Source organism: Caretta caretta, chromosome 25, assembly GCF_965140235.1.
Source record: "Caretta caretta isolate rCarCar2 chromosome 25, rCarCar1.hap1, whole genome shotgun sequence".
In the NCBI taxonomy this organism is placed as follows: domain Eukaryota; kingdom Metazoa; phylum Chordata; order Testudines; family Cheloniidae; genus Caretta; species Caretta caretta.
Window position 1 is genome coordinate 9,186,565 of NC_134230.1, and position 15,936 is coordinate 9,202,500.

The following is a 15,936-nucleotide window of genomic DNA, read 5'->3' on the forward strand; positions in this document are numbered from 1 at the left end:
CACTGCATGCATCCGATGAAGTGAGCTGTAGCTGACGAAAGCTTGTGCTCGGATAAATTTGTGAGTCTCTAAGGTGCCACAAGTCCTCCTGTTTTTGCTAAAATCACTAGTCACTTGGGAAACCCTTGGCTGCGGCTAGTCATGTGTGAATATTGCTACTCCCTGTTGCCGTAGGCAGCGCAAGGGTCCGCGCTGCTGTGTGTTCCCATCTGTCCCTTCTCTCGCTCAATAAAGACGTTGTTTATTGACAACTTCCCTCTTGCTCTGATGGTTACTAGCCAGGAGACGCCTAACTGCGTGTCTGCCCTGGGGAGGTCAAGGTCACGTACGGGTCTGTCATCCATGCTTCATGGGGCGTGGGTTGGGCTGAGATAGAGGGCACCCAGCATTCTGTGTCCAGCTGTTACAGATAACTGAGTGATGTAAATAACAGTGCACCCTGAGAGGGAGATCTCTGGACAACAGGGATTGCTTCCTCCTTACAACCTTTAGGGTACCAGACACCCCAGCTGAGGTGGGAAGGAGGTAGGCCATGGCCTGGGACCACACAGAGCTGTGGGGAGGATGCTAGTAGCAGGTGAGGAGTTCTGCCTCCTTCAGGGGCAGTGTGACTCCGAATTGTCCCAAGCCAGGGCAGTGTGAGAACTCCTTTTGAGCAGCCTGGAAACGGGCAGAGCCTGCTAGGCTGGTCACACATGAGCATTATGCCGCACTACAGTTGTTATAAACCAGATCAGTGCCAGGGCTTGGGAGTGATGTGTGTGAACATCCCTGACCCCCATTCAGGAAAAACAGAGGAAATTTCGCCATCAGAACTGTAGCAAATCTAGAACTTGGACTGAGAATCTGCCGCCCTTCAAATAAATGAATTTCCAAGTCCTGTTGATGGTGAAGGTTCCACCAGCAGCCCCAGCTGTGCAGCATCCCCTTCCCCAGCTGTAGGCCAGCAGGCAAGTTTCCCATATCTTAGCTTTCCATCTCTGAGTACATCACAAGCCATCGCTGATTCACCCTTCCTCCTCCTCTGCGGGATGAAAACATTATTACTTGAGATTTATGGATGAAAGGAGCTGTTTGAGACTGAAGAATTGTTATCTCCATTGTATGGATGGGGAAACTGAGGCACGAAGCAGGAAAAGTGACTTGCCTGAGGTGACACAAATGGGTCAGGCTGGAATGGAGCCCAGGAATCCTGTGCTCTAGCCACTTGGTTGCTCGCGTTGGAATTGTAACTAAATCCATTTTGTGCATTATCTACCATTGGGCACCGTCTCGGGGCTCTGTAAGGGCCCTGTATTGATGTGGGGAGACTAGGGTCATGCCCTTACTGCTCCCTGAGATTTGCAATCAAATCCAGCTCAGTCCTAGAGGCGGCGGCAGCAGGAGAACTGCTCCCTCCCTAGGGTGTTGTTCCTTTGAGGCATGGGAGGGGGAGGCTGTGGCTCAGTGAAGGTTGTTTGCTGTCAGATGTTACAAACCAGGAAAAGACCCCAGTGCGATGGGACTAGACAGACCCCTGGGGGGGTTGGCCATCCTTAGTGTAACATCAAGCAAAAACTAATCCTCTGGTGTAACTGGAGCCTTGAGGTAAATAAAGGGACTGGGGTGTTCAAAGGAGCTCCCTTATGCTCTCTGAGGTCTCGGGATCTGCCTCGCAGGGGCTGCATGTAAACTTGTGAGACCCACTGCTCAGTGTATTACATGTCCCCAGTACACAGAGGGTACGGGTCTGTTACAGCACCAGCTATGGAGTCCAGCTTTTTAGCTGCAGGTGCAGAGACTCCTGCGTTCCGTTCTGGAGGTGCCCGTTTCCATCCCCAATGGCTTGGCCATAAGGGAGGCTATTGTGCTTGGATTTTCTAAATGGAGCGGTCTCTTGGGGAACCTTGCCCTGGGGCTATCTAAGGGCGGACATCCCAATTGCTGCTTGTTTTGTGCTGACTGCCGCAGGCAGCAAGCCAGAGTTCTGCAGAGCCTAGCAGTCCCTTTGTTCCCATGCCCCTCGGAGTATCCTGGGGTGGGAATGAAGCCGGGGGTAGCCCCATGGGGCTCCAAGCTCGTGTGTGGGTGCACCTGCAGTGTGGGTCTGTGCAGGCTGTCTCCCCAGAGGAGCTCCGTTACCATAGCAAGTAGCCATTCTGCTCCCACTGGCTCCCGGGGCTCCAGAGAAGCGATGGTTCATTAGTAGTAGTAATGTGGTAATTACAGCAGTGCCTGAGGGCCCTGTTGTGCAAGGTGCTGTACAAACACAGAGCAGCAGAAGTGCTTTAAGGAAGATGCCCTGCTCCGTTCTCATCTTGGGCTGCTGTTTGCGGTGTCCTGGCTTTGGGGCTTGTGTCCCATTTTGAGACAGAGATGTGAGGTCAGGCCAAAGCTCATCTGCTATTGTACAAGACCCTCTGCTGCTGGAGGAGCAGGAAACCCCCCTCCCTCCCTGCTGCAGATGTTTGCAGTCGCGCGTCGCTAGTTCCCGGTGAGCTAACGGCCATGCCCAGACTTTGTCAGCTGCGCAGGGCACCTTGATAACTTGCTGGGGACCCCGCCAACTTCCATGAAATGCAGTAGATTGAAAGTACCTTCACGTACTTGTTGGAGAGATGTGGCCTGGAAAGACTACAGGTCCCAGCATGCATTGCTTCCATCCCGAGAGAACATTGGACATGGGGCCCTCTCAGTTCCCAGCGCCTTACTGGTCACCTGAAAAACATGTAGCTTCCAAATAGCAAGTGAATCCGAGTGCTCTGCCTTCGGGATAAAGAACTGCAGCATGCCCTGTCACTAACTGTACAGAGACAGTTCCTTGTTACGGGCCGAGGGAACAAAGATCTCCCCGTTCACTTGCTCTGTCAACCACCTGACCCGCTGGGGTTGCTTTTAAAAATAAGAGCTTGCTAGAGAATTTGGCTTGTTCCCAGCCTCCTGTGTTTGACACATGGGAGTTGTTTGTAAGTTTCACTCACTCCCAATGTTATTTCTCTCATCTCTTTCTACAGGAAAGAATCTCTACACGAATGAATATGTAGCTATAAAATTGGTAAGTTTCTTTTCCTTCCCTCTCACTGTGCTGTCCAGATTAGCTAGTGTTTCAGAGCCTGGCCTTTGACTAATCAGTTAAAACAGCTCTAGCTGAGCCAGTTGTTACATAGAGGCTATGTAAGATGCGTTAAGTGATGGTTGAGAACCTAGTGCATGCAAAGCAATTAATGCAGTTACCAAGCCGTGAGGTTTGGGTGTGAGAAGCATGTGGCTCTGAGTCGGGATCAGCTTGAACATGGCAACTCCAGAACTTTCCTAGTGTCTGTCCACTATACACTAGCCATCTCTACAATTGGTACCAACACGGAGTCTCAGCAGAGAGACCAAGAGTGAAAGGTCAGGATGAGACACACCCAGAGAGCTTCAGTATCCTCTCCTAGGTTCCCATCAGCACCTTTTACCAGCACTGCATTTCTTGCCATGCCATCTGGGACAAGGCCACCTCCTGCTCAGCCTCCCCTTGCATTGGCGTAGCAGCAGAGGGAGCAGGCAGCCTGTTGCTGTCTCCCTTCCTGCAGTCTCCTCCCATCACAAGGTGTCTAACAAACTCACCTGTGGAAGCTGCATTTCTCTGCTTGGAGCAGCACTCCACTGTTGGGGCTGGTGCCAGCCTGTATCTGGAGTGCAGGCCAGGAAGGGCGGGGGGAATGGGCCCAAGTCCACATACCCCAGAACTGGTATCGTGGGGTAGATGTGCCGAGAAGGGTAGAGAAACCTGGCATGGCAGAGCCTTCCACTCAGCAGCAGTAACTCAAGTGTCCCTTTGTAGCTCAGGTTTGTGAGTGAGTGGGAGACTGGGGTGGGGGATGAAAACCCCACCTGTTTGCGGAGCTCATGGAACTGCTCCTGTGTGAGGCGCTCCAGCCTCTGAGCCGGTGCAGTCCTAGCTGCACAGACATTGCCCCTCACTGCATCCTAATCTGAGCCTTCCCCCTCGTCCGGTGTAATTGGCTGTGCTCTCTCTGCGTGGCACTTCCAGGGTTCCCCGGAGGGGATGGCTAAAGCATGGGGCATTGACCTAATTCTCCTCCCGAGGCAACTGCTGGTGAAACTCCCCAAAGCACCAGCTGACCCCGAGGGTTTTAGGAACTCTCACCCCATGTGCCCGAGCTGTCCGGTGGCAAATCCCCATGTGCCCGGCCCCCACTTTGGGGAGTGCATTGCAATAAAACCGTTTGGGCATCGAACACACTGGCTTCGAGCAGCCACGTGGACTTGCCACTCAGCTCAGGGCTTTGGGAAGGAAGCGACTGTACGGCGCAGTTTGCCACAGACCAGTCGCGTGCCCAGCGTGAGCCAGATGTATCCCAGAGAGGCCTTAAATGAAAGGCTGGACAGAATACAGCATCCCTGAGGTTCCTGGTGCTAAAAGAGATTCTGTTGGAAGGAGGGTCCCAGGGGCAGGTTTCCTGCTTAGTTATTCTGCCTCTTGGCCCATGGTGCCAGAAGTGAGTGGGATTGCCAAGGTACAGATTCTCCAGCCTTTCCCCTCCCTCCCTGCCCCAAAAGTGACTGAGCAGAAACAAAGTCGGAGGAGAGAGATCATCATCTCCAGCCTGGAGTCTCCATTAACCACGGCCCCTTTGCACCACCCTGGCTTTCGCGTAACTGAGGCCTTCTGCTTTGTGGTGATGCTGGTCCCTCGTTGGGATGATTTCCTGCCATGTCCATTCTCTCTCACGCAGGGACCTACGTTCTCTCCCCTGTGTCATTCTATGGTTTCGTTTCATTTCCTGTAAATTAAGAAAATTGCCCAATGGATCAGATGTCCACCCCTGAGGGTTGGTCTCCATTTCATGCCAACTTCCCATAGACCAGACCCCTTCTCTGCTCTGTAATGAATGTTTGGGTGAGCTGTAAAATGTGCCCCAGCCATTTGCCTTGCCTGAAGTCGGGGCGTCTGAAGCAAGCAGCCCTTCCTGAGACCCTGCATGGCCCCCTCATTTGCTCATCTCCTCTCTCTTTCTCTCACTTCCCTCAAGGAACCGATAAAATCACGAGCCCCACAGCTGCATCTGGAATATCGGTTTTACAAACAGCTTGGAAATGCAGGTAAGGAGCAGCTGTGTGTGCCAAGCGCTGGGGAGGGGCCCAGCTGGCCTGGAAGGACAGGAGTGGGTGTGTGTGTGCGCAGCTCTCATTGTAACCATGACGCTGCAGCTTTGCCCTCCATCCCCAGCCTAAGCTGCTGAGGCCCATCTGCTCGGCTGACAAAAGCAGGTTTTCCATACGCTTCTCATCTTTGATCCCCTTTGTTTTCATTTCTGTACTAGTGTCGGGGATGCTGCTGAGCTGCCTCAGGTCATCTGGGACCCTCCTTCCCCTGCACCCCCCCTCCCAAAGAGCAGGGTGTCCTGCTCCCCAGGTGATGGGGCTGGGTGGGGGGTGTCACCCCTCCAAGCTGGGACTGACCCTGGGACTCCTGGTGCAGGGGAAGGTGGGAAAGTGTGTCTCAGCCAGGAGGAGAATGGTGGCCACTGAGTGCCAGCAGCCTCTGTTCCTGGTCCATGGGTGGAGTCCTGTGGGGTTCAGATCCTGCTAACGCCCTTTTGCCATGTCCCAGCTCCTTCTGGCCAGCGCCAGAGGGCTGGATGGTGTTTGGATTGTCAGACGGGTCACTGGGAAGGGTCATCTCCTTCCCCCAAAACAAACCTCAGGAACCCAGTGTGCATCAGATGTGCTTCCATCTCCCTGCAACACAGGATCCAGAAACTGAACTTGTCGTTCGCGCCCCCCCCACCCGCACCCCTCGCGTCCCCAGGTCTTCCAGCACTGGAGTAGAAGGGATTGGTTGTGGGTTGGGAGTGAGGGGCATCGCAGAGCTGGGGGGCGGGGGGGGAGGTCAGGGCTGGAATAGCAGGGGCTGTGGGTCAGAAGTCAGGGCGTTGTCATTATGCACAGGGTGCATTGCTCAGTGCCTGGCTGCTGTCTTTCTGGTTCTACCTTGTCAGGCTGTTTTTCACAGAAACAAACTTCCCCCCGACAGCTTGGGGCAGAGGGCCAAGTCCTGTTAACCCGCTTGTAAAAATGGCATGAGGGCCCCTAGTGAGTGCCAGGAGTGCCAACATCCATCCCGGCCCAGGTTTCACCCCCAGCTGAGACCAGCCTCTTCCCCTCTTCCCTGAACAGGGCAGCTTGTGCCTCTCTGGCAGGGTGAGAGCGTGGGGAGAACCCAACCCTGCTCAGGAATAATGCAGCAAAGTAGTTCTGGGGGTGCAAGGGAGGGGCAAACTCCCCCTTGCTAACGATTCCCAATTAATGTCCTGCCCGGGGAAGGGGGGGAAGCGTTTGTTGCCTCGGTAACCCCCGGCATTGGCTGCTATTCCAGTACTAGCCGCATCTCCCTGGTACCGAGGTTACCCAGCAGCGTCCACGCCCTGGATTCCTCCAGCCCCCTGCGTCTGGCCTTAGATGCCGTCTGGCCGGGGTGTGGCCGCTGGGAGGGAAGGGATTTTCCCGTCTCTGCTGCAGCTCGGCGCTGACTCCTCCACACTCGCTCTTGCAGAAGGAATTCCTCAGGTGTATTACTTTGGGCCCTGTGGGAAGTACAACGCCATGGTGTTGGAGCTGCTGGGACCCAGCCTGGAAGACCTGTTTGACCTGTGCGATCGGACCTTCACGCTCAAAACCGTCCTGATGATAGCGATCCAGTTGGTAAGCATGGTGCCCGCGATGCAGCTGGGAAGCATGGCACGCCCTGCCGTCCAATCCCCAGTGAACAGTTTGCCCCCAGAGGAGATGCCTCAGGGGCCCAGCCAGAATGTACTGTGGGGGGCTTAGGCAGGGGGGAAGGAAGAAAGAGGCAAAAGCACCCAGTGTGTAACGTTCTTATTGGGGGTGCAGTCAGGGTTTGGCAGGCGGCTTCCGGGCAGGAGATCAGTAGGCTGCATGTTCCGCACCAAACCGAACAGCTCTGGAGGGAGGGGAGCGACTGTGGGGATCCAAGAGCAGGAGGGAATCCTTAGGAGACAGGTGGGCTGACTGGAAACTCCTGCTGGGGAGCCCCATCTCAGGAAGTCTTCCCTCACAGGATGCCTGTGTTGAATTGGAGACAGTGTAGCCTAGTGGGTAGAGCGCTGCACCGTGACTCGGGAGGCCTGGGTTTTATTCCTGGTTCCACCGCTGGCCTGTTGGGCGACCGTGGGCAAGTCATATCTCTCCGTGCCTCAGTTTCCAGGGATAGTGGCACTTTATTTCTCTGGGAACTGGAGGTAGGTTCATGTTGCTCAAAAATCCCAGGTGTTGGCAGGAGTCTGCAGCAAATCCAGGCTCAGAACCCATGTGTCTGACAGACCTGGTCCTGCCTGCCCTTTGTGGGGAGCTACAGTCCACGGAGACTACACCTCCCAGCCTGCACTGCTCCATGGGGGCAGCCTCCAGCTCAGGATGGAGCATGGCATGGGAACCAGAGTCCTGGCAGGCTGCAGCTGGTTCTGGTTTAGGCACACTAGGTGCAGCATGTGGCCTTCTGGTGACCTGCCAGCTTGGCCCTGGGTTCGCTGGAGGTGTTTCCTGGAGTCTGTAAGGCTCCACCCCTAAAAACAATACCTTGCTTGGGCTTTAAAATGTAATAAGGCCAAGCTCTTATGCAGCACCTTTCATGGTTAGGTCCCAAAGCGCTTCAGGGTGTGTGTGTTTGTCCTCCTGGCCCTGGCAGGGCTGTTAAGTGGAGAACTGAGGCACACAGCCGCTCGTCCAAGGTCGCTTGGGAAGGCTGTGGAAAAGCAGGGAATTGGATCCCGGGCCCCACAGGCTTAGCTAGTGCCCTGACCGTCCTTCCTCGCCTGAAGCTGGCTGAGCGGGTGGTGATCCACCGGGCCTGATTCTGAGAGCCAAGCAGAGTGGCTGCTGGCTTTAGCAGAGTTACCTCGGCTTGAGATGGGGTGAGAACAGAACAGGGCCCAGCAGGTCTGGAGTGAAAGGCCGGGCATTGTCCATGCTGGCAGAGCAAGCCCGCTCACGACTTCCCGCTGACGCCAGCCCCTCCCCCCACAGATCACGCGAATGGAGTACGTTCACACCAAAAGCCTGATCTACAGAGATGTCAAGCCGGAGAACTTCCTGGTGGGGAGGCCAGGCAGCAAGCGTCAGCACACCATCCACATCATTGACTTTGGCCTGGCCAAGGAGTACATCGACCCCGAGACCAAAAAACACATCCCCTACCGAGAGCACAAGAGCCTGACGGGGACGGCGCGATACATGAGCATCAACACGCACCTCGGGAAAGGTACCGTGCCCGGCTATCACTGGCACTGCCCAAGGGAGAGTGAGACTGGGGGTGGATAATTCAGTGGCTCCCGCACTGCTCCAGCCCCGTGTTTCCCTGGCTCTGTGCCGAGGGGCAGCTGGAGGGGAGGCAGGTCTGTCCTGCTCCACCGGGGTCTTGCCTTTGCTGGTGTCTGCCCCAGGAATGTTCCTGTCCCCCCGTATTGCTCTGGATAAAGGGCCCCTGCGAGAGAGATGCCTGCAGCTAGGGGGGCATTTGCTTCTGACAGCGAGGTGTCATGGGCCGGGGTGGCTAGGTCTGCAGCCGAGTGCACTTCGAGCACGATGCTAGGGAGCACCAGTGAGCTCAGGCCGCTGGCTGCTGGGCCCTGCCGCCGCTCAGATCTGCGCTGCCGTGGGCAGGACGGGGGGGTGCCTCTGTGCAAGTCCACGCGGCGTCACAGCCTCTCCAGGACCAGGGCAGGAGAGTCCATGAGGCGCTCAGCCTGCTGTCGCTCACTTCATTCACCCCAGTGAAACCCAGCCGCTAATGCCATGCACCCAAGTCTGGCTGCCTCTAGCGCCCGTCTCCTGGTCCTGGTGGAGCGAGCGAGCTCCCCAGAGCCTGGTCTCATTCTGTACCAGCCCTGGGCCCCCCCGGGAGCCCAGATGCCGCAATACTCAGGGTTACGTGGCCCTCAAAAGCCCCTTTGTTAACGGCTTTTGCTTTGTCCGAGCAGCTCAGCAAGTCTGGGCCTTGCTCGCTCTCGTGATCTGCCCTGGGCTCCTTGCACTGAAGGAGCTGCCGCAGGGCGCGACGGGGTGGTGGTGCCGGGGGCAGGGCGCGGCGCGGGGCAGCTCTGCCCTCTGAGGGATCTGCCCATGGCACTTACTGTTTCCCTCTTCTGCCCAGAGCAAAGCCGTAGGGATGACCTGGAAGCGCTAGGGCACATGTTCATGTACTTCCTGCGGGGCAGCCTCCCTTGGCAAGGGCTCAAGGTAAGTGCCATCTGGCCGCCGTCCTTGCTGGGTGCTGAGCGAGCACAAGGCCCTACCTGTCTCTCTCACATGGCTGGCAGGGGGGCGCAGATCCCACCCTGAGTTCGCGAGGGTGGATGGAGTAAAGTTAACAGGGGCCTGACAGCATCAACACACACTCGCGTGGGTGCTCTGGTTTGAGCCCAGGTGCCTGGCTGGCTGGCTGGGTGCTGTAGTATGGATTTAAATCGGGAAAATGTGAGTAATTGTCAATTTCAGCTACCCTCAGAAATGGGCCCAGACCCAAAAAAGCTCTTGATAGAACTGTCCAGAGCGGGGCCATCTACACCTCTCCCCCCGGTGGGCTGCCCTCACAGACAGCAGGGCCCCGATCCTGCCAACACTTACGCATGCCAGTCTGTTCCTCGCATGGGTGTTTGCAGGATAGGAACCCGAAGGTTTCCCAAACTCAGTCCATCCGTCAGTCACCAAGCAGCGTAGTGCTGAGTTCACTCATCGGGTACCAGCCCCAGCTCCCGGGTTCCTTAAATCTGCAACAAGGAACCATTCGTATTTTAAATTTCCTTCTGTGTGGAAATTCCTGCTGGAGGTGCGGGGGGGGGGGCTTGTGGCTCATGGGAGACTTGGCGGGGGAGGCTCAGAAGTGCTTGGTGTTGGTCAGCCTCCCGAAGCAGTCCAAGCCCTTAGGGCCGCTGCTCTCCCAGGGGTGAGACGGAGGCTGAGATGCGCTGGCTGAGGGGTGGGGATTTCCAGGTCTGTTTCCTTCACTGTCGCTGTTTCTCCGTGGCCTTGGACCAGCCACTTGCTCGGTCTGTCCCCATGTTCCCCGGGGGCCGGGTGGCTGCTGAGGTATTGTCTTGCCCACAGTGGGGAGCTGAGGCTGTGCCGGAGAGGTGGCTATATTGCAGCGCAGATTGTTACGTGCGTTGTGTTAGCCTTTCTCTGACAAATCCCACTCCGGCCACGGTCAGGGCCCGCGGTGCTGGGCCTCAGGCTGGTGACTTACCAACCCGCCTGGTGGCTGGCCCTTCGGCCTGTTGGGCTACCAGGCGGGTTTGGTTTCCAAAGAGGCCCTGGTAACAAGCCAGTCGCCGCTGTTCCCCTCCTCACTCTCCTACGCTGTGTCCCTGGCTGTGCCCAGCGAGGTCTGCACGGCTGTGTCTCTGGGAGCTCGGCCCTGTCAGTCCCTGATAGCCGCCAGCCAGGCTCTCCCGCCTCATGCCATATGGTAGTCAGGGGAGTGGAATATGCACCCCCTCTCTGGCTGGTATTGCTGCTGCTCTAGGCATGACTGTCCTGCTGCCCAGTCTCCCCGCCTCTCCTGAAACCTTCGATGGCTCAGCGGGGTAGCCGGATGGTGGGGGTGGGAAGCCCAGTCAGCTCCTAAACCCTGGCTTAGGGTTTTGGCCAGTGTGCTCCTGCCAGGCCATCCGGGCGGGCGTGACACTTGTCCACGGTGCCCTGCCGAGCTCTCGCCCATGCTCCCCGTTCTAGGCTGACACGCTGAAGGAGCGGTATCAGAAGATCGGAGATACCAAAAGAGCTACCCCCGTCGAAGTTCTGTGTGAAAACTTCCCAGGTAAGAGCACTGCTCAAGTTGGGAGAGCAGCGAGTCGTGCCCGCATTAAATAGACCTGACAGCCAGAAGCTGGGAGGGGAAACTGAGGCACGGATGGGGGACAGGACTTGCCCAAGGACACCCAGCAGGTCAGTGGCAGAGCTGGGATTAGCACCCAGGTCTCCTGAATCCCAGTCTGGTGTACTATATACTAAGCTACACTGCCACCTATGGGTTACTGCACAGCTCGGTCCCCTGCAACACCGTTCACTGCCGCCTCGCCCCCTCCTGCCCCATCTCTGAAACCTGGGCTTGCTGGACTTCTCCCCCAGCCTTTGTCTGCTGCCACAGTGGGGTGGGGGGACGGAGTGGGGTAGGATCTCTCCCTGTGGCTGTCCCTTACAGCCGTCTCAGGGCTGCGTTTGTGCAGTTCGGTCCAACACCCTCCAGCCTCTTTGGGTATTTCCCTGCTGCCTCGTTCCTCCCCTGCGCCGGGTGCTCCCTCCGCACAGCTCGCGGGCCACACTGAGTCCGCTGTGCCTCCGCAGAGGAGATGGCGACCTACCTGCGCTACGTGCGGCGGCTGGATTTCTTCGAGAAGCCGGATTACGACTACCTGCGCAAGCTCTTCACGGACCTGTTCGACCGGAGCGGCTACGTCTTCGACTACGAGTACGACTGGGCCGGGAAGCCGCTAGTAAGTGCTGCTGAATGGAGGTGGGGCAGGGGGAAGATCCCGAGTGCCCCTTGTGGGGAGGGGCTGGATGGCTGCCTCTGGCTCGAAGTACATGGGAGCAGCAGGCAGAGCTTGACTGGGTGTGATTACAGCTGCTTAGTTCCCCTCTGGCTCCTGAGAGGTTAGCTCCCCCCCATCCTCCTGTTAGTTCCTTTCCACGGCTCAGTCCCTTGTCTGCCCCCCACCCAGAACACACACATTGTCTCAGCCACTTGGACCCCAGGCTTTATTTTCATTCTAGTGGCGCCAGCCCAAACCAGTCCCAGCCCCCAGGAGTGAGATCTCTCCCCTCATAACATGAGCCACAATCCCGCCCTCCACATAGTCAGCCTGGGCCCTCCCCCAGCTCCCGGGCCCTCTCCCCCACCGGATGGTAGTGAAAGCCCAAGGCACACATGGCCTGCATGGAGATTATGGGCCTTTCTTGATGATTTTTCCTCCTGGTGTCTTGATCTGCAGCCAACTCCAATCGGCACAATCCACAGCGACGTCCAGGTGCAGCCTCCAAACAGAGACAAAGCACAGCCACACACCAAACACCAGGTGAGCCACCCGCCTGCCTGCCCCCGGCCACGCTGGCCGGGCCAGGTCCCAGCGACAGAGCAGCTTGGCCATGGTGGGGCAGAGCAAACCGATTCATAGGGGAAGCTGTGGGGAGGAGGGGTCCAGACATCATTAGCCATTCCTGTGGGGACTGGAAGGCTGAAAGGCAGGCTGGCATCTCCTCTGCCCGATCCAGGAGAGACATCGGCTGGCCAGTCCCTTTCTCCGTGGCCAGAGGGAAGGTGGTGGTGTGGAGGTGCGGGGGAAATGGAAAGCCCTTAGGAGGGATATGGAGGATTCTTCAGAGAGGTGGGGCATAGCCCTATGGAAAGTGCAAGTCCATAGGGTTTCTTGCCTCTGCATCCCTGTCGCAGCCCTGCAAGCGCTGCTGGGCCAGTGCTCTCGGTACTGGGCTGGCTCATGGGAGGCCTGGGTGCTTTGGGAAGACAGGGTGTTGGAGGCCCAGTGCAGTTGGTACATGGCTGACCTGCTGTCAAGGCACCAGGGGGCGTGGACGCAAGGTGGGACCATGTGCGTCATGGAGCCCTGGCTGGGGATCAGTTGGGACCTTGTCCTCCTTGGGTTCGGCACTGACTAGAGCCCAGCGCATGGGTGAGACCAGTTCACTGCTGACGGGCCTTCAGGCCAGTCTCAGAACCACCTCTTGGGTCTGTCCCAGTGCTGGTGTCACGCGATCCCAGTCCAGTTCCTTGAGCAGCGTCCGGAGAGCTGTGGCTTCCAGGACAGACTCCCATGTGACATCCCTGCCCCGATGCATGCCCAGGTCCTTGGGGTGACGGTGGAAAGGCCCTGCTGGTGAGTCCAGAGGCCCTGAGCTGGTGTTGAGGCTGCCTTGGCAGAGTCCTACAACCCTCTGTGGGGCTGTGTTGGGATCGCTGGTGCAGCCTGCCACACTGGAATCAGCTGGGCAGCCTGATTCTGTCGCCCCACCTGGGTGACCATGAAGGGGACTGTGGGAGTGCTCAGCTGAGTTAAACCAGCCCTTCTGATGGGAGCTGGGCTGGCCGGCTGATTTGAGTCTCTCCATACTGCCCCATGGGGAGAGCCGCAGGTGATTTGATCTCAGCAGTCACCACTATGTGGAGGAGACCCAGCCTCTGTCTCTCTCTCTGGGGCGGGAAGGCGGGGTAGAGACATGGGTGAAGACAGCTCAGGTCTGGGAGACACCGCTGGGCTGAGTTGGAATCAGTTCAGTGGAGCCCAACTTTGCTGCTGGCAAGAGAACAGCACGTGGCAGCCTCGCCCTAGGAACCAGGAGCGCACTTTGCTGAGGCGGCTCTTCCCAGGGGCCAGTGAGGAATGGCCACGTGGAGAGGGTGCCCTTGCTGGCTCTGCGTTGGGGTGGGGAGGGAACTTGGCCTGGCTTAGCTTATAGGAAAGCAGGGTAGAGTCCTAGCTAACTGGCCTCCTGCTGTGATGCTCCCAGAAGATGGGACAGCCAAGGAAACCCATGGAGTGGGGAGGACATTAGTGTGACCGGGCTGAGCTCCAAGTAATCAGCGCTCTCTTGTGACTTGGTCTCATGCCCTGACAAAGGGGGTTTGATTCCAGGCGATGCTGCATGTTCAAGACTTAGTTTAAAAACTGCTCGTCCCAGAGTATGGGGGGACCAGCGGGTTTCACATCCAGCCTTTGTCAGGGTTCAGCCTCCTCAGCCAGCAGCTGGAGAGAACTGGGTTCCCTTTGCCTTAACTTAACCAAATAAATCCTCTTGAAGCCTGGTGCTCAGGAGCAGTGGTGGGACCTCAAGTCACCACTACCTTGGCCAAATGGAGCTGGGTTTGGCTTTTGGACCCGGTGCAGACATCCGAACCAGCTGGGTGTGGGTGGCACAGGCGACCCAGCAGTCCCACCGCTTTTATGGAGAGGGAATATTCTCCAGGACTCCTGGCTCATCCCCTAGTCTGTTATCCATGGGACCTTCTCTCTCTCTGACGGGCCACCAGCAGTGGTGGGAAGAAGGGAGACTGGTAACATCCCCAGTGGAAGGCTGTCCATAGTGCGGTAACTACACCAGGCTCTTTACTGAACGAGAGGCCCAGTGCAATCCCAGAGGATCTGATACACAGGAGGTGCCAGTTCTTCGCTGTATCTAGATTCCTAATGATCACCCAGTTTACTCTAAGCCCTGATCTTTCCTGAATCCTCCAGCTTTAAACCCTGCAGGGACGGGAAGATAGACCCGTAGCTTTAATTTCTGTCAGTCTTCACTCTGCAAAATCAAACCTCAGGCAGCGTCAGCTCCCCCACCTCTTTTTAAAACACGGCTTGTCCCCTCTGCATGGCGAAACAGCTTCCGCCACTAGTGTTCTCCAAAAGCCAGCAGTACGTCTCAGCATTGGCCAAAGCGGAGGGCAGCAGATCAAGTGCCTTATCTTTCTGGACTAGTGCACCAGAGACCCCAAGAGATCTTTACACGTTAGGGCGGGGGGGGAGGGAGGGCGGTGAACGTGCCCATGTGCACAAGCAAAGGTGTGAGTAAAGCGTGAACCCAATCAATGGACCAGCAGCCGGTCAAAGGGCTCTGAGTCCCAGACCATTCCAGTCGGATGGGATTTCACTGGGGACCACGCTGGTTTATTTGCCTTAACACACTAGTGCTTCTCTGTTTATATTTTTGCTTTTGCATGTCTTATTTTCTTGACTCCTCTCCCCTACCGTTCCTGCCCCTTCGTCTCCATCCTTCTTCTTCTTCTTCTGTTTTGTTTCCTGTCCTGCCGGTCACTAGCAGTCGCCCGAGGGGAACGAGTTGTGTGATCCTCAGGCTAGTCAGCAGCCTGCCGAGGAACCTCTAGGAACTCACCTAGCGACCAGCAGGCTTGGGGGTTCCGTGCAGGTACATGCAGTGTGCTGAGTGGGAGTGGAGGGGGTATTCCCAAAGTGGGGGACAGGCCACCGGGGAAAGGCCCCGTCCCACAAAACTCCGGCTGCAGCAGCATCCTTTGGGCGCGATTTGTGTTTATCCCCAGGATTGGGGCTTTGCAACCTTTCGTTTCCATCTGTGGATGTGGAATCTCTGGCTTTGTCCCTTAAGCCCATCCCACGGTTCTCCTTCCCTTTCTGGTGCTCAGGTTCACCCCTCCGCTCCTCTGTCTCCCCTCTTCCACTTCCAGCATCAGCTGAGCTTGAAACCATGTCCGCTCTCAGATCTGCAGGCAGTGCTTAATCCTGCCCCATAGTCGTCGTCCTCTCCTTCTTTCTGTGACCCCAGCCCCTTGCAGATGGTCCTGGGTGTGTGTTGAAGCACGTCTCCGCTAGGGTCAAGAATCCCCCTGCCACAAACTGGGGCACCTCTGCTTTGTGTGTCTCGTGGTGAAAGGGAGAAATTCACGGGCTTAGCTGGGCCCTGGACTGTGTGCTGGGCCTCGGTGAATTTCACCCTCGTTCCATATAACTCTTCCCACAACTGTCCTCGTTCCTCACTAGTCCCTGTGCTTGTCTGTCTCTCCTCACTTGATTTGTTCCCCTGCCACGGGGCTCCTGGGGCAAAGCTCACCTAACTCTCCCAAGCAGAGCTTTGAGTCGTGTGTGTTCTCCCTGGCTCCTGCTCCTACCACCGGCCTTCGTGAGTGGGCAAGGGACACCCAGACCATCCCCCACCGTGCTCGCTGCACCACTCTGCTTCCTGTGGCAATGGCCACTAGAAACGTGCTCTCCCCCCTCGGCGTGCTCTCTAGTCTCAGGGTTTGTCTTCACCGCAGTTAACTGGAGTTATAGCTCCAATGTGGGGGTGCTGCTAACACCAGGGGGCTGGCCCCAGTGGGGGTGGAGGCTGGCGCAATGTGGCGGCCGCTCTGCGCTGTTCACGTGTGGCCTGGCCGCTGACCCGACCGTA

The 15,936-nt window shown here is 57.1% G+C and overlaps 1 protein-coding gene across 3 annotated transcripts in view; it reads left to right on the forward strand.

Moving 5' to 3' along the window:
- CSNK1G2 (casein kinase 1 gamma 2) overlaps positions 1 to 15,936 on the forward strand; it is a 128,406-nt gene that overhangs the window by 107,180 nt on the left and 5,290 nt on the right. For 2 of the 3 annotated variants that reach the window (XM_075123225.1, XM_048830630.2), the window contains exons 3-10: positions 2,994 to 3,034; positions 5,019 to 5,088; positions 6,542 to 6,690; positions 8,032 to 8,266; positions 9,158 to 9,243; positions 10,738 to 10,822; positions 11,350 to 11,498; positions 11,997 to 12,080. In XM_075123225.1, coding sequence (XP_074979326.1) covers positions 2,994 to 3,034; positions 5,019 to 5,088; positions 6,542 to 6,690; positions 8,032 to 8,266; positions 9,158 to 9,243; positions 10,738 to 10,822; positions 11,350 to 11,498; positions 11,997 to 12,080 — 899 coding nt within the window. Of the gene's footprint in view, positions 1 to 2,993; positions 3,035 to 5,018; positions 5,089 to 6,541; positions 6,691 to 8,031; positions 8,267 to 9,157; positions 9,244 to 10,737; positions 10,823 to 11,349; positions 11,499 to 11,996; positions 12,081 to 14,829; positions 14,938 to 15,936 lie in introns of all 3 variants that reach the window. The other variant, XM_048830627.2, reaches the window with a different exon arrangement.